Genomic DNA, 21,768 nt, shown 5'->3' on the forward strand with positions numbered 1-21,768 from the left:
TTTTATCTGCAACTGGTTGTTATATATAGGAGAATCCCTGTTCCTTGATAGTCTTGGATTTGTTGTTCTTCTGATTGTTTTGGAGATTGAAGTAGAAATTTTTTGACCAATGTTCTGTTGCAGCCATTTTTCGGAAGGACTGAACTAAGATACCATAGCTCTTGGTCTCTTTTATCTATGTTTGTAGAAATTCTGTAGGCTCTATCACGTAAGTAACGGATATGATGCCTTTTTTTTTTGCACTAAGTGGTGATAAGAAAATGCATGTAGGTAATGCTGTGTATCAGTTGGTTTTCTATAGACTGAGAAGTTGAGTGTGTTTTTTTTTTCAGATACCTCAATTAGTGTATCCAAAAATGGTAAAAACCTGTTTCTCTATAATTCAACAGTGAATTTAATTTGAGGATGAATGTTGTTCAGGTAAGTAATGAAATCTAATTGGGTAATATTACCAGGCCAATTGATAAAAATATTGTGAACATATTTTTGTCAAATTTTTGGTTATGTTTCTTGATGCTGGAGGGCTATTTTTTCAAACCACTCTATGAATAAGTCAGTGAACAACAGAGAGAGGGGGGAGAGCCCACTGCCAGTCCTTCTTTCTATTAAAAAAAATCTTCTTCAAAGTTTGAAAAGAATACTATTGATACAGTGCTTAAAGTGATCCATGTGTCTGGTAGGAAGATATGAGATGTTTTGAAGTAGTTGCATGGTTTCTGTTATTGGAACGTTGGTGAAAAGATTTACTATGTCCTTTTTGCATGTCCAGGTTTGCAATTATATCAATAGGAGCCATTGTGATGTCCTTAATGTTTTCTATGAAGTGTATGGTATTGTTTACATAAGAGGATTCTTACCTGATGTATAAAGTCTCAGTAGATTTGCTAGATTTTTTTTAGATGATAAAGAAGTTGGAGAGTACCTTGCATCAGCATTTCATATGAATGGCAAGTTTTGTTTATGCAGTTTGGGGACTCCATATATATTCTAGGAACAACAAAGTGTCTAGATTCAAGACATTTTTTTTGTTTCCTGAGACAAGTTCAGCATGTTTTTTTTTTTTATTATTAAGTTGTTGGTCTTATTATGGGAATGTCCTGTGGGATCATGATCCAACTTTTCATAGGTGTTAGTGTCTTCTATATATGATTTCATTTTTTCTATGTATTCTACTAAGTTCAACGCTACTGTTGATTTGCCTTTATCAGCTTTCAGTATTACAATGTTTTTTGTCCTTTTTAATGTTTTTAAGGCCCTTCATTCTATTTTTGTGATATTATTGGTAGGAAGTTTAGTTTATAAAAGTACAAAATAAGAAAAATATGAGAACTAAGAAAAAAACAAACTTTTCTCCAGCAGGTTAACATTTCTTTTAAGGTGTAGAGAAAATAGCATCATTCCTTATTTTGTAAGACTGCATGGGCATTTCACCAGTAATTGTGCTTTAAGAATTTTCCAATGCACAGAGGTAGCATTACTTAATGCATACAACACACAAGGTGTGAGCTTTCAAAAACTGACAGCCAGTCATGTGCTCTTCAGACAGAATTATCTTCTTTCCATGCAAACATCTAGAATAATTTAAACAGACTTTGCTATAATGAATGCATTGGTACAGTAAGCAAAAGAAGTTATCAAACCTTATCATAAAAAGAAACAACCATGGTGACAGATTACCACTTAACGAATTAGTTATTAACAAGTCAAAGAAAATGTTATTTGTTCCTGAAATGAATATCCTTTTCTGTGGTTTCAATTTTGTGATCTCTCCCAGTAAGATTTAAAAATTATATATTATAGAAAATGTGGGAAAAAAAAGCTGCCAAATAATTCCAAGAGATGCTGCAGATTTTCTTCACATGTAAAGTAACTTCCTTTGCTGGCACAGTGGGAGGTATCATGGGCATTTCAAAAAAAAAAATGTTACTTTTGATGCTGGGTGAGAGTACAAATCTTCCACAGGGCAGTGATCCTCTCACCCAGCATCAAAAGTAAGCATTTTAGCGCCCTCAACTAAATACTAATTATTATTATTATTCAGTAATATCCATGGAGTCAATAAGACTCATCATGGGAGGCCCACTCAACTAGCAGCATGATGCAGAGGACATAATGGAATTGTTCAATGAACACTTTATTGGAGCATTTCATCCTAGGGGAGTCAATTTGAATACTAGAGGGATAGGGCAGGTTTGAGGTTTAGGTGCAGGAGGAGAGTGTGTTCCAAATACTGAGTACTCTGGATGTCAGTAAAGCTGTGAGACTGGATGGTATTTCACTATGAGTTTTGAGAGAATGTGCTAGGGAACTGAGCCTTTGACCTGGCTTTTCAGTGAAAGTCTAGCTTGGGGAAAGATGCCCATGGAATGGAAGGACGGTAAGATAGTGCCATTGCATAAAGGCAGTAGCAGACTGGAAGTGTCTAATTATAGGCCACTTTGTGTGTCATCAGTAGTTAGTAAGATCTTGGAGAAAGTAGTGAGGGACCGTATACAGCATTGGGCAGATGAGGGTAATGTTAACTGCGGGAGTCAACATGAATTTGTGAAGGGGCGTTCTTGTTTTAGCAATATGCTAGCCCTTTATAATAAAGTTACAAGAGCATTATATGAGGGAGAGGCATATACAGTAAACCATTGCCGAGCGTGGCTTTGCAGAACGAGATTTTGCACATACGCATTATCTTAATTGTTTCCATTTAATTTGTCCAATGTTAGAATTTCATTCATACGCAGTATGCTGCAGAGCGTCGGCCAGCAACCCTGCTTGGCACTGCCCGCTAGCTGAGTGACCCAGGCCGAGTTGCAATCATTTCACTCATGTTAGCAGAGCTGTAATCACGTATTTATCAGTGTTTATCCTCTTCTCCTTTTGCATTTGTATTTCTTTTAATTTCAAAAATTCAGTATGATATCTAAGAGGAAGATTGAAGATGATAAAGCAGCAAAAAGATGCAAAGTTTTGACATTATCTCAGAAAATTGAAATTTTAGATAAGTTGAAAAATGGTACACGTGTTTCATTGCTTGCAAGATAACTAGCTATAAATGAATCAAAGATAAGAACAATACGGGAGAATGAAGAAAAGATTCGGTCTAGTGTCAAAGCTTCAGGCGATACTTCAGCAAAGGTTGCTCAAGTTTCAAGAAGAATTCCGCAATTGGAAAAGATGGCAAAAATATTAATAGCTTGGATTGTAAAATTAATCATACAAATTACAAAAGTAATTGGCGGCAAAGGATTTTCAGATATGGAAGAAGGAGAAGTCAAAGAATTAATCGAGATTGAGAAATGATGAATGAAGAATTGGATGATCTTGTAACACCAGCCAACAGTGAAAGCAGTGATAGTGAAGAAGAAGATAAAGTGCCTTTAACTTACAAGAAGTTAAACGAATTGTTAAAAAAGGCTCAGGAACTGTCTGATTTTGCAATGGAGATTGACCCAAATGAAGAAAGAAGAGGACACTTTATGAAAGGCATTGAAAAGCTCTGCGCTCCTTACCGCGAAACTTTTAAAGAGTTCCGTTAGTCATTGTCCCAAGTAAAAATCACTAGTTTTTTAAAAAAATAATTGTATCATGTACCTACTTATTAAGCAGTAATAAAAATCCTTTCAATTAACATTTGTTTCATTTTTCCCTTTTAATTACAACAATATTTAGGTTAGTTTAAATTATACATTCATACTTTCTTAATTTGAACTATATCTAACACATTTTTTTCCATAGAAAGTTAACTTTGGGGAACGCGATTTTGCCATGCACGCAATGTATTAATGACATAACCCCCACGTTCGGCAAGGGTTTACTGTACTGCCATTTTCCTAGAGTTAGCATTTGACAGGGTGCCACATGATAAGTTGATATTCAAGTTGCAGCACATGGGTCTAGATGTCAGATTGGTCAACTGGATTCAGGATTGGCTGTCTGATAGGTATCAGAGAGTTGTGTATGGTGGAGCAATATCAAAGAGGCAGAAGGTTACAAGTGGGGTTCCACAGGGCTCGGTACTGGGACCTATATTGTTTAACCTTTATATCAATGACATTGTCCATGGATTGCAAGGGGATATTCAGTTGTTAGCAGATGATGCAAAGCTGGGAACGGTTATTAGTAATATTGCAGATGTGATAGCCCTGCAAGAGGATTTGAATAAGCGAGATAGATGGGCAAATGAATGGTGGCTGTCAGTTTAATGCAGCAAAATGTAAGGTCTTGAGGTTTGGGAGACATCAAGGGGACGCTGCATACTCTATGGGAGGAGTTAAACTGGAGGAAGTAAGGGAAACAAGAGATCTGGGGTTGATGATTGATAGAAACCTGAAATTTAGGGGACATATTGCAAAGGTAGTGAAGGTAACACAGAGGATTGCTGCAATAATGAGAAGGACACTGACCTGCAGAGATAAAAGGCTTATCATTCCATTGTATTAGACTCTGATCAGACCACACTTAGACTATTGTTCTCAGATCTGATCCCCAGGATTTGAAGGGGATAAATTAACTATGTAAAGGATACAAAGGCAGATAACAAAGTTGATGTCAGGACTGTACAATGTTAGTTATGAGGATCGGCTGAGGGAGTGTGGACTGCAGAGTTTGGTGGATAGAAGAAGGAGAGGTGATATGATTGAGACTTTTAAACTGTTGAGAGGTGGTTACAGGGTTGACACTGGGGAGTTCTTTTGCATGGTTGAACAGCAGGCAGGATGATAAGGGGCCATCCCTGGACATTACGAAAGGAAACTGTGAGAAAGAGGGTGAGGAGTGGTTTCTTTGCATGGAGGGTGGTTGAACCATGGAATGCATTGCCTGATAGAGTGGTGAGAGTGAGAATGGCCAATGCATTTAAGGAGTGGTATGATAGACTTTTGTTTCCTAGGAGGGACCTCCCTCGATGAGTCTTGATAGACTTGTGTTTCTTAGAAAGGACCTCCCACGATGAGTCTTTTGACTCCATGGAGGCCTGAATAATAATAATAATAAACTTTGAAGTTATTTGCCCTACATGCATTCCCAATGCACTCTAGCAGTACATTTCATTCACCAACAACTCTCCACGTAAAAAATCTACTCTTCACCACATCTTTATACAACTTTCAGGGATGGCCTCTCATTCTTCCCATCTTAACATCCACTCTTTTGATAATTCCTTCTATATTAATCTGATAACTAACTTACTTAAAGGTCTCTATCATGTTTCCTCTTTTCCTGCTATCCACCAACCCCCTGTAATCCACATTTCCTCAAATGCTTTTCATAATCAACATTTCAGAATTCTGATATCACTTTGGTCATTCATCTTTGGGCCCTCTCTAGTGTTTCCACATCACAATGAAAACTAGGTGAACAAATTTGAGCACTTTAGTACATGTGTGGTCTGACCAATGCATTATACAGAGGCCCCTACCATCTCCTTATCCCTACATGTCAATGCACTTTTTATCATAACAGTAATACAATGTACCCTCAGAACTTCAGTCCGCTATCTACCATCACTCAAGATTCCAAATCTCATCCACTACCTGAAGTACAGTTCCACCAATACAATGTGTAGTCTTATATCTCTATACTCCAAAGTGTAACACCTTGCATTTATTAATATTAAAACTGCAACCCCACTCATTTGTCCAAGATAAAAGTCTATTGAAATCTTCATGTAGAGAATTAACATCAGCACTACAGATAATTCTACCTAACTTTGCATCATCAGCAAACATTTGAACATCCATAATTATTTTTCCTCTTGCCACATATTGTGCTTCTCCTCCCAATTTCTGCATCCCAAAAAATATACTAATTATGTAACCCTTCCAACTAAAAAATGTCTCTTAGTTTTTAATTTTTATTTAGAAGTTGTTTCTAGAGAAACAATAAATTAAAATATTAAATTAAATGTGTTAAAAAAAGATTATATTTTTGTATGTAGTTTTTACTGTATTTTTATATAAATTGTTGACAACTGCTTCCATCAAAGTGAGATCTTCAACATAAAAGCTGACAGATGATGTACAAAATGCATGAGAAGCTATTCGTATTCCCTGATGGTGGATCAGATCCAACTATCAAAAGGTATGTTCCCTTGCAGAAACACATGACCCATAATCAAGCTTTAAGCAAGTTAGTGCACAGTACAAATGAAATAGAGAACATCTAATCTGCACTCTGATCAATAGAGAATAGAATACTAAGGATGTTCAGTGCTCTCTTGCACTTTTTTCTTTGTTGACAAATATGTGTGCAAAGAATGCAAGTTTTTTTGTCAATAATGAGTCCTAGGAACTTTGTTCTTACTACTGGTGGAACAATGGCCACATCCTTAATTCTAGGTCTCTGTGAAGACATCATTTTCAGAAGTATACAGGCACTTTTTCCTGCTGAAAACCTGAACCTATTGCTTTAACATCTATAAAGATAGATGATCAGTTTTTTGTTTACCTTTCAGTGATCCTCATCAAAGGTATAATAGAAAATTGTGCTTCCCACTTGAGAGATTTGGCTAGAGAAAAAGTATTAAATAAAAAGAGCAAGATTCCACTTAAGATCAAGATTATAAAGGCCTTGAAAGTTTTTTTAACTTGTGTGTGTGTGCACGTGCGAATTTCTCAATCATAGATTTCGTAGCTTCCCAACACAGCAAAAAAAAAAAAAAAACCAATAAATAATAACCAACTGGTGTCATCCTCAGATAAGCTTATATATAGGCTCCGAGGATGAAAGCAGAGAAATTAGTTCTCATCCAAGATGTATCATATGTAACCAAGTGCATGTAATGTACGTATCACATGTAAACCAAAGTATGTAATGTATGTATTATATGTAAACAAATGTATGTAATGTAAGTATCATATGTAAACAAATGTAAGTAATGTATCATATGTAATCAAATGTATGTAATGTATGTAATAACTGTAACAAAAGTATATAATATAGAGTGATTATATCCATTGATATTGTATATATAGAGTGTAAAATTGCAAAGAAACATCTGTAATAATCATCATTATGAATATTATAATAATATATGTTGTAAACAGTTATTGTTATTATTATTATTTTTAAAAAAACTTTATGTACGAGAAAGTATTTGTTATGCATAATTGTCTTCATATAATGTATGTAATTTATCTGAGAAATAATAAAATGTTTAAAAAAAAATTATTATTATTATTATTTAAAAAACATTATGTACGTGCAAGTATCTGTTATGCGCAATTGTGTTCATGATGTAATTTTTCTGAGAAATAATAAAATGTTAAAAAAAAAATAAATAAATAAAATATTTACCCCAAGACCTCATGGAGTCAAAGACTCGTCTGGAAGGTCCTTTTATCACACACACATACATGTCTCATCATACCGTGTCTTAAACACACTCAAACTCCTTGCAGACACCACACTCTCAGGCAAGGCATTCCAATCATTCACAACTCTGCACGAAAAAAACCCGCCTCTCACTCCCCTACTCACCCCCTCTTTATACAGTTTCCAGGGATGACCCCTGATCTCCCACTATTCTCTGTAGAACTTCTCCACCATTGATCTTATAACAACCCCTTACCAACTTGTAGGTCTCTATCATATCTCCCCCTCTTCCTCCTGTCCACCAGACTCTGCAAATTACATCTTCTCAATCTTTCCTCATGCTCAGCATTCCAGAGGTCAGAAACTACCTTAGTCAGTCGCCTTTCAACCCTTTCCAACATCTTTTCATCCTTCTGAAAACCTGGTGACCAAATCTGGGCACAATAGTCCATGTGTGGCCTAATCAAAGCTTTATACAACGGAACAAGAATCTCCCTACTTCTACACGTCAGTGTCCTCTGCATCATTCCCAGAAGCCTTTGTGTTGTCTTCACAATTTTGGCGATGTGTCCCCTAAATTTTAGATCCTTATCCACTATCACCCCCAGATCTCTTATTTCCTCTACCTCCAACAATATATTCTCACCAAGCATAAATTCTGCATCCCATCGTTGTTTTCCAAATTTTAAAACCTTACATTTTGCAACATTGAACTCACACCCCCATTTCCATGCCCAATCACTCAATTTATTCAAGTCTTCTTGCAAGGCCACAACATCTTCACTACTCTTTATGGTTCGTCCCAACTTTGCATCATCTGCAAACAACTGAATATCTCCATCCAAATCTTCTACAAAATACATTAAAGATACCAAGAAATTATATACTTGGTTTTAATCCTTTTCCCAAGGAAGCAAAACAATGTTTTGCACGTGAAATATATTCACATCTGAGTTACTTTTATCTATTAGAGAGGCTAATGACTTCATATCACTTGCCTTAGTATGTATCCATAATGCAAAGCATTATGAAAAATACTTTCAACATCTTTCTCTCATCCAGATATTTTTATGAATAAGTTCGAGCACGTTTTGGCTGCTTGTATATGAGATATATGTGACTTCTGCATTACTTCAACCTCGGTATCTCTTCTGAGTCTGGCACCCACTGATAAGACCTCAATAAAGGTCTAAACCAGTCTGGGTAGTGGCCCTTCCTGTTATGCATAACATTATACATGTCCAAAAGAAGGGGGAGTGCTTTGCATTGTGGGATACATACTAAGGCAAGTGATATGAAGTCATTAGCCTCTATATACAAGTAACTCAGACATGAATATATTTCACGCACAAAACATTGTTTTGCTACCTTGGGAAAAGGATTAAAACCAAGTACAGGTATCCCTTGCTTGACGCGATTTTGCTTAACGCAGCAAAATTAATTGACAATCCCTTTATATACAGAGCAAGAGTTTTAATTAATGTGCCTTTAAATTTACCATGCAAAAACATTCAAGCCTTGGGGAGTGTTTCCTGGCCAAGAGAAAGAAAGTCATGAGCATGATGTAAACATCATTTCTCCCATTAAGCATTAAGATTGGGTGTATTACAAGCTCCAATTGTTCTGCTGTATTTAAAAAATACAGCAGAACTTTGTTTTTAGATAATGCCCCTTGTCATCCAAATTCTCTTAATGATCTGTGAAAATGTGAACATTTTATTTTTTCCATCAAATACTTCATTGCCACAACCCATGGACGTGGGCGTCATTACAACTTTCAAAGCCTATTTTCTTAAAAAGACATTCTCAAAGGAACAACAACGGGAAGAAAATGCGATTATTTGCATTTTCTTCCTGTTAATATGAAAAATAAACTTTCAACATCTTTCTCTAAATCCAGAGTAATTTAATAAAAAGGTGGCACATCGTTTGGCAATTCCTATAGATAGAGATGACCTTGCTAATGCATCTGCCTGGTATCTCCACTTGGGCCTGCTTCCCACTGAAGAGACCTCAATAAAGGTCGGAACTAGTCTGGGTAGTGGCCCTTCCCTTAATGCATAACATTATATATATCCACAAGGAGATGTGTTTTGCATTATGGGAGATACTGAGATAGGAGTGATGTTAGCTTGCTCCACCTTTGCAACGAGTTGCCCCATGTTGTGCCACTTTACCCCAGTCCTGAAGATACTTTCAGGCGCAAACTTTGTTTGCTCACACTTGGATAAAGGATTAAACTAAATTTATTATAGCCTAACCAAGTGAAAAATAAATTTTCAACAGTGATACTACAGTGTTTTTTTCTGGTTTCAGGAAGTCAGTAACAGTTGTCTTTTGTCATTAATCCATAAATTGCACCCTCAGTTAGTAATCTGTTACATTTTTTTTTCTTTTTTGTCTCAGTTTGAAACCAGGTTCATCATCCAGTGTGAGACCAGATGATGAACTTCATCTGCCACCTAAAGACAATCACAAATATCCGTGACCTTGGCAGGATTCAACCCCACAACCTGTTGGTTGGGGAGTGGATATGCTAACCATACAGCCAACCAGGACAACGAATAGCCTCTTACATATTAAGAGAATCAATGGAAGATGCTGAGAGATTTTTTATCAGTTTCTACCACAAGGGATATCATCATCATTACAATACTTACAATACTGTCATGAATAAAAGTGCTCTTTTCACTTCCTCTATATAACAAAAGACTAATTATACATCTCTAGTTCATTTGAAGAGAAGTTAAGATGCTGTTCCTCTTTGAATATCAAAAATTCAGGATAATATGAACCTATTATTGATATTTTTGCAAACTTTCTCATCAAGTATATGTAGTCTTTGGGATTTACAACTACATATTCTTTATGTTTAAAGATCATCTGATGACGTATTCTGTATCAACTCTTCATTTTCCAGATTTTCTCCCATAATACTTTTCCATATGATTGATAGATGATGTAAAGTCGATCCAAGACTGCATTTAAGTCTGATATCTGATGTAATGCGCTTTGGTCTGAGTACTTAAAAGTGAGGTTTGATGTGGTAAAATTTCCACAAAATACACTGAACAACAAAATTTTAAAAAGGTCATGCCCCCTCACAGATTAATTTAGTCATTTCTTATAGATTTCGAGGTGCTAAACACAAATATGTCAATGAAAATGCAAAAGAACTTTGGCGGGAGTTCATGAAAATGAAAAATGACCTTCATCTTCTGCATGAGGAATTGGAAGTGCTCGGTAAGGAAATACTGGAAGTTAAAACTGAGTTTAATGTGTTAAACAGAGAAATTAGGACTATAGAGATTACTTTAGCTGAAGTAATTAGAACAGGATTACGTATGGGTGAGTCTTTGGTGAATGATGCAGTAATAAATAGTATGGGAGTGATTGTGAGTCAACAAAATAAAACCACAAGTGGCCTAGAAGAAACGAGATGGCGTGAGAGTAGGGGGGGGGGTAAGTAATAGAGCGTTGAGTAATGAAACTGGGAGAGTCATGCTGAACAGCATAGAAAATGAGTCCATGAGTGACGTTGTGCGGACTTGAATGAAGTTAAGAGTGGTAAGATATATGGTGATTCTATGATTAAGGCTATGGAGAGTGGTATGTATGAGGAGTGTTTGGCTGGTGGGACAATAGAAAGAGTGGCTTTAGCAATAAAGAGAGGGCATGAAGCAGACAAGATGATAGTTATGGTTGGTACGAATGACCAACCATAACTGAGTGGTGGTATAAATTGGGTAGGAAAAGATTTAAGAACATTGTTAGATATTGTGAAGAGGAAAAGTGTCAGTCGGAGGATAGTGTGTGTGCTGCCTCATTTTGACAATTACGAGTTAAGTAGATGAGTGATGATAATGAATGATATGATTGCAAGAATGTGCAAAAAAAGAGGTCTGGAATTTGTTGATGTTTGGAGTGTGTTTGAAGGAAAAAAAGACAGTTGTATGCTAGAAGTGGACTGCATCTAAACATGGAAGGACATAAGCGATTGAAGAAGTTACGGTTTTCTGAACAAGTTGAAGTAATTGGGCAGGGAAACTAATATTGAAAAGGTTGAGTGTAAGAGAGAGAGAAACTTTAGTACTGATTGTATATTTATTGATCCTTATATGCAGAATAAATTGCAGAAGAGAGGGGATAAAAATCGGCATTGGACTACTGAAATTAGTGACTTATATATATCAATTCTAAAGCCTGTACAAGATCTAGAGGGAATCTGCAATTTTTGTATACCAATGCAAGAAGCATTCGAAATAAGAGAGAAGAATTTTTGGCATTAGTCAGTGCAAATCTACTTAACAGCGTTAAGTAGACGAGCGATGATAATGAATGATATGATTGCAAGAATGTGCAAAAAAAGAGGTCTGGAATTTGTTGATGTTTGGAGTGTGTTTGAAGGAAAAAGACAGTTGTATGCTAGAGATGGACTGCATCTGAACATGGAAGGACATAAGTGATTGAAGAAGTTACTGTTTTCTGAACAAGTTGAAGTAATTGGGCAGGGGAAACTAATATTGAAAAGGTTGAGTGTAAGAGAGAGAAACTTTAGTACTGATTGTATATTTATTGATCCTTATATGCAGAATAAATTGCAGAAGAGAGGGGATAAAAATCGGCTTGGGACTACTGAAATTAGTGACTTATATATCAGTTCTAAAACCGGTACAAGATCTAGAGGGAATCTGCAATTTTTGTATACCAATGCAAGAAGCATTCGAAATAAGAGAGAAGAATTTTTGGCATTAGTCAGTGCAATCTCACCAAAAGTTGTAGGCATTAGTGCAACTTGGCTGTCAGCAGAAGATGTGGTCACTGGAATTGAATGTGATGGGTACAGTATTTTCAGGGAGGATAGAGAAGATAGAACAGGGGGAGGAGTACTGTTGATGATAGCTAATGTGTTGCAGCCAAAGAAAGAAGTATATCAAGATGATAGACGTGAATGAGAGTTCATTTGAGGCGGTCTGGTGTGAAATAGTGACCAATGCAACCAATTATACATTTGGATGCTGCTATAGGCCAGGGAGTACAGGGGGAGATATTGAATTCATGCATCAGCAAATTGGTGCAATGAGTGCAGGCTTAGTGATTATTATGGGGGATTTTAATTACGGTGATATCAATTGGAAGGAGGAAATATCATGTAGCAAAAAGGAAATGGAGTTCATACATCTTCTACGAGATAATTACTTGAAACAGCACATAACTGAAGGGACACGTGGTGTGAGAGTGTTGGACCTGGTTTTTGGTTCAGAGGTTATATGCATATGTAAGGTGTCCTCGTTAGCTCCAATTGGTGAAAGCGATCATGTGGTATTGACTTAGGAGGTTGCAAAATCTGTGGATTTTTCTGTTAAGAAGGGGTATATACGGAACTACAGGTTAGACAATTATAACAGGCTTCGGAGTGAGCTTGCAGCCATCCCATGGCTGCAAGCTCACTATTGCAGGGGAAAGATGTTAGCAGTGCAATGGATAAAATCAGCGGGTATCTGAGGAAAGCAATATCAGATTGTGTCCCCATGGTCAGGAAGTCAAACAAGGCAAGCGTCAGATGGATGAGCAGTAGTATCAAGCTTGATCTGCAAAAAAAGAAAATGTTATGGAGAATTTACAAGGAGAAAGGCGATCAGTACACCCATGAGCAGTACAAGGCTCAAGCTAGGAATGTTATCAGCATAGTAAGAAAAGCTAAATCAGATTATGAGAAGACCTTAGCCAAAGAGATCAAGAGTAATCCCAAAGAGTTCTTCTGCTATGTGGCAAGTAAAAGGAAGAATGACTTCGGAAGGATAACTTTAGTGGGTGCTGATGGTATTGAGGTGACAAAATCAGATGTAATAGTCGAGTTACTGAGTGATCACTTTTCAAAAGTCTATCACCCAAGTGAGGATATCTCTGTACCTGTAGCAATAACTAATGTGAGAATTGAAGCTAAAGAATCAGAGGTATTTAATATATTGCAAAATTTAAATGCAAACACTACTGTAGGCTTAGATGGAATATCAGTTCGGGTGTTGCGTGAATGTGCAAATGAATTGTCAACCCCTCTTACTTGGATATTTAATTTAAGTTTGAACTCTGGTATGGTCCCTAGGGAGTGGAAGTTAGGCAAAGTGGTTCCTTTGCATAAGGGTGGCTCTAAAACGGCGGTAGTTAATACAGACCAATCACCATCTCAGAAGTAGTGGTAAAAGTATTGGAAAAGTTGGTTAAAGGCAAAATTCAAGAATGAGTGCATCAGGAAATGATACTCTATAGAGGCCAACATGGTTTTGTTAAAGGTAGATCCTGCCTTAGCAATCTATGAACTTTTCATAATAGAATGACATCTGAGTTGGACAAAGGAACTGGCTACACAGTGGTACTTCTGGATTTTGCTAAGGCTTTTGACAGGATACCCCATGGAACACTGTTATGCAAATTGGAGCAGATGGGAATGGATACTAAATTGGTGATATGGATAGGAGAATGACTCAGGGAGAGATACCAGAAGGTGGTGTATGGAGGAGCCGAGTCCAGGATGAGGCAGGTGACCAGTGGTGTGCCTCAGGGCTCTGTGCTTGGGCCATTGTTGTTTAATTTGTATATAAATGATATAGGAAATGGCTTACAGGGAGATATTCAGTTGTTTGCTGATGATGCAAAGTTGGGTAGTGCAATAAAAAATCAAGCTGATGTTGAAAGTTTGCAGGATGATTTAAATAAGCTGGTAGAATGGGCAAAAGATAATGGATGTCAGTTCAATGTGGAAAAGTGTAAAGTTGTGCATTTTGGGATTAAAAGATTACCAGCTGTGTACTACATCGATGGAACAGTACTCCAAGAGATTGATGAACTAGGGACTTAGGGATGTTGGTAGATAGGGAGATGAAGTTCAGAGGACACATTGCTAAGGTGTCCAAGATTGCACATAGGATTACTTGGTTGTTGAGGAACACACTGACATCCAGAGATAAAGAGGTTATTATTCCCCTTTATAAAGCGTTGATACTTCCACATTTGGATTACTGTGCTTAGGTCTGGTCACCTGGATTCCTTGGAGATGAGGAGGCTGTGGAGAGGGTTCAGAGAAAAGTGACCAAGTTGGTGAGTGATGTAAAAAATGCTCCCTACATTGATAGATTGAGAGCTTGTGGATTGCAGAGGTTGGTTGATAGGCGGAGAAGAGGGGATATGATAGAAACATATTATTTAAATTACTGAAAGGTTTTTATAGGATTGATGCAGGGGAAATGTTTCAGCTGTGTGACAGTGATGGAAGAACAAGAGGTCATCTCTGGAAATTAAAGAAGAATGTGGTTAACAAGGGTGTCAGAACAAGGTTTTTTGTCTGGAGGGTGGTGAACGAGTGGAATTCATTGCCTGACTTAGTTGTGAGCTCTTCGTCTGTAAATGAATTCAAGAAGAGATATGACAGATTTGTTATTGACCCACTGCGATGAGTCTACTGACTTCATGGAGATACCCGTAATAATAATAATAACTAAAACTGAAATGATTCAATAAATTTTAATAAAGATCATAATAGAAAATTTCATTAAAGTCATCCAGCCAACTTGAAATTATTAATGACTTCTTCTTCTTCTTCATGTAGCTTCCTCAGTGAGAGAGTGCAGCACCATGTTCTTCCAGTTCTCTGTTGGTGGCTTTCCTTTTTGTTTCTGCATAGCCATGTGATCCTGTCCATGATCGTATATCTTCAAGCCATGTCCTTCTTTTTTTGCCTCTTGATCCTTTTCCCATAATTTTTCCTTCTAAAACTGTTAATATTCTCTGTCCTGTTGAACCTCTCAGTACATGTCCTGCCAATCTCATCTTTCTCTGGATCATTTCCGTAATAAAGATCTATTTTATTGGAAAGGTGATTAATGAATCACCTTTCCAATAAAAATGTTTCAATGGAAATAAAAATTAATCTAATAGACATCTTTCTTGTGTACATCATAAATCACAAATTTTATTAAATTTCATTTATATTTATAAATGGAATTGACATGTTTATGAAATCTTTTGTGTCCCTACAAACTGATTGAAATAAAAAATTGGGGTGCTTTGACAAATTTTTGTAATGATTCTAAATACTAAATTTCCATAAATTCTATTCGGCCAGAGTTGCAGAATATTTTGTGTACAAATTGACGAATAAACAGATAAATTTAATCTAATAGGTGTGTACTAATTTTGCAAAACACACCCAAAAATATTTATTCGTATTTTTTGTTTGTTTTTAAAAAAACCATTTAAATGTTTGTTTGTTTGTTTTCCCTTCATGAATATACTTCTAATCACAAGTCATAAATTTATATGTCACAATTTTCATCCCCTCCCCCTTAGGTGACAGCTGCTGATGAAGATCAAGATGGTAGTGGAAATGTAATATACCACATTATAGAAGGCAATCATGACAATGCATTTGTTATTGACCCACCTTTCAGTGGCATTGTAAAGACCAATATTGTACTAGATAGAGAAATCAGAGATGCATATCACCTAACAATTATTGCTACTGATGATGGCACTCCTCAATTGACAGGAACATGCACATTAAGGATCAGTATCATTGATGTCAATGATAATCAACCTGTGTTTCCTCCACATAATGTGGTTAGTGTGAGTGAAGGTAAGGAAAATGTTTTATATTTGTGATTTTTTGTCCTTGGGTTATTATAGCAGAGATAATCACTGGTGGATCATCTCCACAGTTCAACATTAAGTATGGTGCTTTGGATTGAAAAGATGTTCCAATACTATCTAGGATGTGAGAACCATATTATTATTACTATTCAGGACCTCCATGGCCATAACTCATTGCAGGAGGTCCATCTTAGAAAACACAAAATCTCTCACATCACTCCTTAAACCTGTTCAACGTCTGCATATTCACCACCCTATCAGACAATGAACTGCATGGTCCAACCATCCTCCATGCAAAAAAAGCCACTTTCTACCCTCTTACTCAACATCTCCTTTCACAACCTGTCTTGTTCCTTTCCCTTGTTCTACTATAAGAAAAATATCCTCAGTGTCAATCTTGTAAATGCCTCTCAATGGTTTAAATATCTTAATCATGTTACACTGTTCTCTGTCCATCGAACTTTGTGGTTTACATGCCCTTAGTCTGGCCTCATAACTAACATTATCTCTTGATATCATTTTTGTTATCTGCCTCTGTACCTCTCTCCAAAGTTAATTTATCCTCTTCAAATCCTGGTGACCAGATCTGAGCACAATAATCCAGATGTAGTCTGATCAACCAGCACTCTTTTATCTCTGCTGGTCAAAGCTTCTTAGTATTGCAACAATCCTCTGGATTACCCTCACCACTTTCACAATATTCCCCCTAAACTTCAAATTGTTAATGACTATCACCCTCAGATCCCTTATCTACTCCACATCCTCTAGTATAGTTGCACCAATAGAGTATGCAGCCTACCATTGGTGGATCCCAAATTTCAAGACCTTACATTTAGTTACATTAAACTGATATTAATATTCATTCACCAACTTGTCCATTTTATTCAAATCCATAATGTCAGCACTATTACTAGTAACTCTTCTAAGTTCACATCATCTGCAAACACTGAATATCTCCTTGCAGTCCAGTGACCAAATCCCAAACTCTTGATCCTTGTGTTCATTCTACTCCTACAAGTTATCTTTTCTCCTCAAGAATTTCAAAAATTACATTCCCTTACTAATGTATTGTTTCCTCTGTCCAATTTATACTGCTTTAGTTAAAATCTCCCATAATGATCACTCACTTTACACTTGCCAAACTTATCTGCCTGAACATTTCCTTCTCATCACACTCTGTATTCCATGACCTATAGCAACATCCAATTAAATATCCTGTATTGTCTACATCCACCTCACACATATACTTTCAAAACCATCAATGCTGTATCCTTTCAAATTCTCTACTCCAAGAGGATACAACTCATACTTATAATTAACACCCCATTCACCCTTCCTATCCTGTCAAAATACACTATACTCTTGTACTTCTATTCCTGTCAAAAATGTGCCAACCATGTTTTATTGCTTATATACAGCTCTCTTAAGTGCACTCCAAGCATCCACATCCTCTTGACACATTTTATAATTTCCTTCATCATTGCTACTCTCCTCCTCAATTTTGCATTATCATATCTGATAATAATAGTTTTTATATCACATATTATAACTATATATCTATTGGTGCCATTTCCTTTCAGATCTCTGCTCTGAGAGGACAGAACTCATCACTTATAAGTGACACCCCACCATGACCCCCATTTGTCCTTACTGTCCTGCTGAAATATGCTTCTACTTCTACTTCTTTTCCCTTCTACTTCTTTTCCCTTCTACTTCTTTTCCTGTCAGGACATCATCTTCTGTCAACCACATTTCATTGATTCCAATAATCATACCACCAATTAAATTCCTTTATTCTTGATACACCTAGCATTTGTATAAAGAACCATCAATGCATTTCAGCATTTCTGTGCTTATCATTATTCCCTTCAGACTCTATCTGACTCTGCAATATACCATATATTCTTTCCTCTCCAAAGTGACTATCTCCACAAGAGGGCTATCCCTGTTGTCATCCACCCTGGCATTCTAGTTTCCCCACCTCAACAATCTCACTTGAGTAGAGAACAACAATCTCTCAAAATGCAGCCCATCTCTTGCATACAACTCTCTTCTTCTATCATAGATGCACTTCAGGCATTCATTTATCATATTCAATTTATTTATATCACTCACTGTTCTTCCTCTGACATTTTTCTGTTTCACAATGTCTAACATTAACCTCAGATGCTTGCCATCCATTTCATACTACCATTCAAGTCATTCATACCAACCATTATCTCCTCCACATTCTCACCTCGTTTAATTTTTAGTTGCATTTGTTGTTATTCCTTCAGGCAAATACTCCTCCAACATTCTATTCAGCACATCACAAATCCCTGAATCTCTGTATATTACATGCCTCACAGATCCATTCATTCCTTGATTACTCACGTTTCTTCCTCTCTCTCTCTCTCTCTCACCTGCCTAACCTAAAACTGTTATTCATGCTCCCTATCAGATCATTCATACCATATATGAGGGAGTTTCCAATGAAGGTGAGGTAGATGGATTCATGTAGAACAACTAACTGGTTGGATTTTTCTAACTTCAAAACAGACAAACCATCCATAGAACACTAGCATTTAAATATACTCCTAACTATGAAGATAGAATTTATATTTTTTGAGGTTTATAAAAAGTGAAGTTGTTTCAGTGTAACAGGCTATTGGATCTAATAAAAGAAGATGAGTTGGAATATGTAGGTAGGAAATTCTTTTTGTCATGGACAATGCATTTCCATCTCTAAAAATATAAAAAATTTCTATAGTAGTTTTTCCATTTTACATTTAGGCACCAGACAACAAAATACAATGTTCTACTGAAAGAATATTATAAATGGAAGTTTGATTCCTGCTCTGGGTATAAAGAGCAGGAGTATAATCTTCATTTATAACAAAATCTAACCTTCCAGTTACTGCAGTTTTCTTAACATTAAACATTTCATCTTTAAAGGCTTCCCTTAATTCTACTTGATATTAAAGAAAATTTATGAACATGGTTATCTAAAAGATACTTCATCCAAGATTGCTAACAGATTAGACCATCAGGCATGTAATGCTGGGTTTGATTCTCTAGTCATATTATGAAGAGTTTTTACTTTCTCTCAATCATGTTCGAATGTACAGCAAAACCTCACTTAACATGAATTCGATATGGAAAAGTGAAAGGCTGTTAAAGGAAAAGCTGGAAGTCATTAAGAGGCATGAAAGTGGTGCTAGTAATACAATGATTGTGCGAGACCTGGGATACAGCGAGTCTACAGTTCGGACTATATTACATAAGAGTAAAGAATACAAAGAACAATGAAACGTTGCTACTGCTACAAGTATGAGGAATATTCAAGGAAAAAACTCAATATTTTTACATCATTGATAGAGCCCTAATTTCAAGAAGAATGTGAAAGCTTTAGTGCTAGTTTAGGATGGTTTGACCATTTTAAAAATCGAGCTGGACTACATAACATAAGAATAACTGGGGAATCTGCTAGTGCTGAAAGATTCTGCAGCCAAGTTTCCTGAAGAATTGCAAAGGATAATTCAGAAGGATGATTATAACGATCGTCAAATATTCAACATCGACGAAACTGGTCTCTTTTGGAAGCATATACCAACGAACACTTTCCTAGCTAAAACTGAAGCATCTCAACCAAGATACAAAGTATCTAAAGATCGTCTTATTCTTTTATTAGGAGGCAATGCAGAAGGCGACTTTGAACTCAAACCTATGTTAGTTTATCGTGCGCAAAATCCAAGAATCTAACATTATTGAAGAAATCAGCATAATTTGAAAAGAACTTGGAATTAATGAACTGGATAATAAAGATGTGAGAAACTTGCTCGATTCCCATTAAGAACAGTTAAGTGAGAATGATCACCTTCAACTAGAAGAACAGCATGCATATGAAGAAGATAAGGAGTGCGAACAAGAAGAGAATGTTACGACTAAGAAACTAACTGCAAAAGAACTTGAGCTAGTTTTGAATCACATTGAGCATGATAAGGAACTTTTGCACGATCATATCAGGATCAGCATCGATTATGATGCTGATCCTGATATGGAACGAAGCTTTGAAGTCTGCCAAAATCTTGAAAAAGCAATTGAAAATTGCATGACAAGATGAAAAAGTCGAGCACTATTCATACATCTTTACTTAATTTTTATTTATTTATTTATTTATTTATTTTTTGTAAAAAGAGTAGCTTAATCAAATGTTAGACATAAATAAAAATTAAGCAGTTGATTTTTATTAACTTTGATTTTACCCTCAAATTTTTCACTGTAAATTACACTAATTTTTTTTTCCCGATTTATGCTAACTGGTGGATGAATTATAATTATTCTTATTGTTTATTGTATTTGCTTAACGCGATTTCACTTAGCATGCATTAATTGATGGATAAATTAATTGCATTAAGCGATTAATTGCATTGCATTTTCCTGTACTTGTTTCAACAGTGTATATACCAAAACTGGAATGATGTAGAAATGATTAGCATGACCCCTATGCAAGAATGATATGCAAATCCACATTTTGTATAAAATGGATGAATGAGGGGATTAAGAATGAAATCTGGAAAAAGAATGCAATTTGGAGGCAAATAAGATGAATAATGATAATAATCAGTTGCAGAAAGAGTATAAAGAGCAGGCCAGGAGAATAATTCAGTTGGCAAGGACAGCAAAAGTGTAGTATGAGCAGAAATTAGCAAATCAGACCAAGAAAAACTTTTGTGAGTTTTTTTGATAGGTGGCAAGTGAAAGTAAGAATGATTATGATAGGATTCATTTTGGAAATTATGGACTTTACAACCATGTTATAAATAACTATTTTTAATTTCCCAACGTTTCGACCTTCATATCAAGGTCATCATCTGGAGTATATACAAATATACAAGGACAAGCTGAGTTACATTTCACACAGTAAGATAAAGAAACAATGATTTGATCACCAGTTATTCTACTGGCATAACCTCTAGTGGAAAAAAAAAGATACAGATAAAATGAAAAATTAATTAAATATTTAGAAACTGCATCAAAGCTAAATTCTATTTAAGATAACATGGAAGAAACATTCTTTCATATTGATAGTTTTCTTACAGTAACAATGACGTCCTATTTTTAACATGACAGTTGTTATATTAGATTTAAGATTCTGGATTATCTACAGTCCTGTTTATAGTTAGCTCTTAGGAAGAAAGGTTCTGTGGGTAGAATATGTGCCTTCCATATGCTTGGGATTTTTAGACCATCATTATTGTTCGGATTTGGGTGGGTGATAAGAATCTCACAGGCTTCCTTAAATTTGAGTTCATATGTTTTGGTGTGATGTAAACAACTGGTGCTTTTCCAGCCAATACTATGTAAAGTGTTTAGGGCATGATCAGAAAGGCCAGCTTCACCATAGGTATTATATTTAATGTGTCGCTTATGTTCCTTTTATCTGATAGGAATTGTGCGTCCTGTTTCCCCTATGTATGGTAGATTACAGGTGCAATAAATACGGTATACTCCAAGGTGGGCCAATGGAGGGATTGGGTCTTTGGATGAGTTGAGCGAGTTTTTTTAATTTTGCAGGAGGTATAAAGGTGACTTTGAGGTTGTATTTCTGTAGTATTCTGTTTATTTTATCTGATGTCCCTTTAATGTAAGGAATGGTTATAGTTTTATTGTAGTCTGCTTTATCTTTGTTTTTTTATTGAGGTCTTGTAGAGAATTTTGTTAATGGTGTTTTGGCCATAACCATTTTTTAGAAAAGTATTGCTGATAACTTTAAATTCATCTTTCAGTACTTGTTCATTGGAGCAGATCTTCAAAGCTCTGTTTTTTAGATTATGG

At 36.0% G+C, this 21,768-nt stretch overlaps 1 protein-coding gene and 1 non-coding gene across 2 annotated transcripts in view; both read left to right on the plus strand.

Annotated features, from left to right (window-relative positions):
- ds (dachsous cadherin-related 1) overlaps positions 1–21,768 on the plus strand; it is a 342,130-nt gene that overhangs the window by 300,153 nt on the left and 20,209 nt on the right. Inside the window, exon 16 of the mRNA XM_090396431.1 lies at positions 15,652–15,937. Coding sequence (XP_090252557.1) covers positions 15,652–15,937 — 286 coding nt within the window. The remainder of the gene's footprint in view (positions 1–15,651; positions 15,938–21,768) is intronic.
- LOC150104231 (U6 spliceosomal RNA) lies at positions 20,373–20,479 on the plus strand. Its single transcript, XR_016548764.1, has one exon. It is a non-coding gene; the product is annotated as a U6 spliceosomal RNA (small nuclear RNA).

The sequence above is a fragment of the Typopeltis vanoorti genome, chromosome 8 (genome assembly GCF_054136105.1).
Source record: "Typopeltis vanoorti isolate ZY-2024b chromosome 8, IOZ_Tvanoo_1.0, whole genome shotgun sequence".
Taxonomy (NCBI): Eukaryota; Metazoa; Arthropoda; class Arachnida; order Uropygi; family Thelyphonidae; genus Typopeltis; species Typopeltis vanoorti.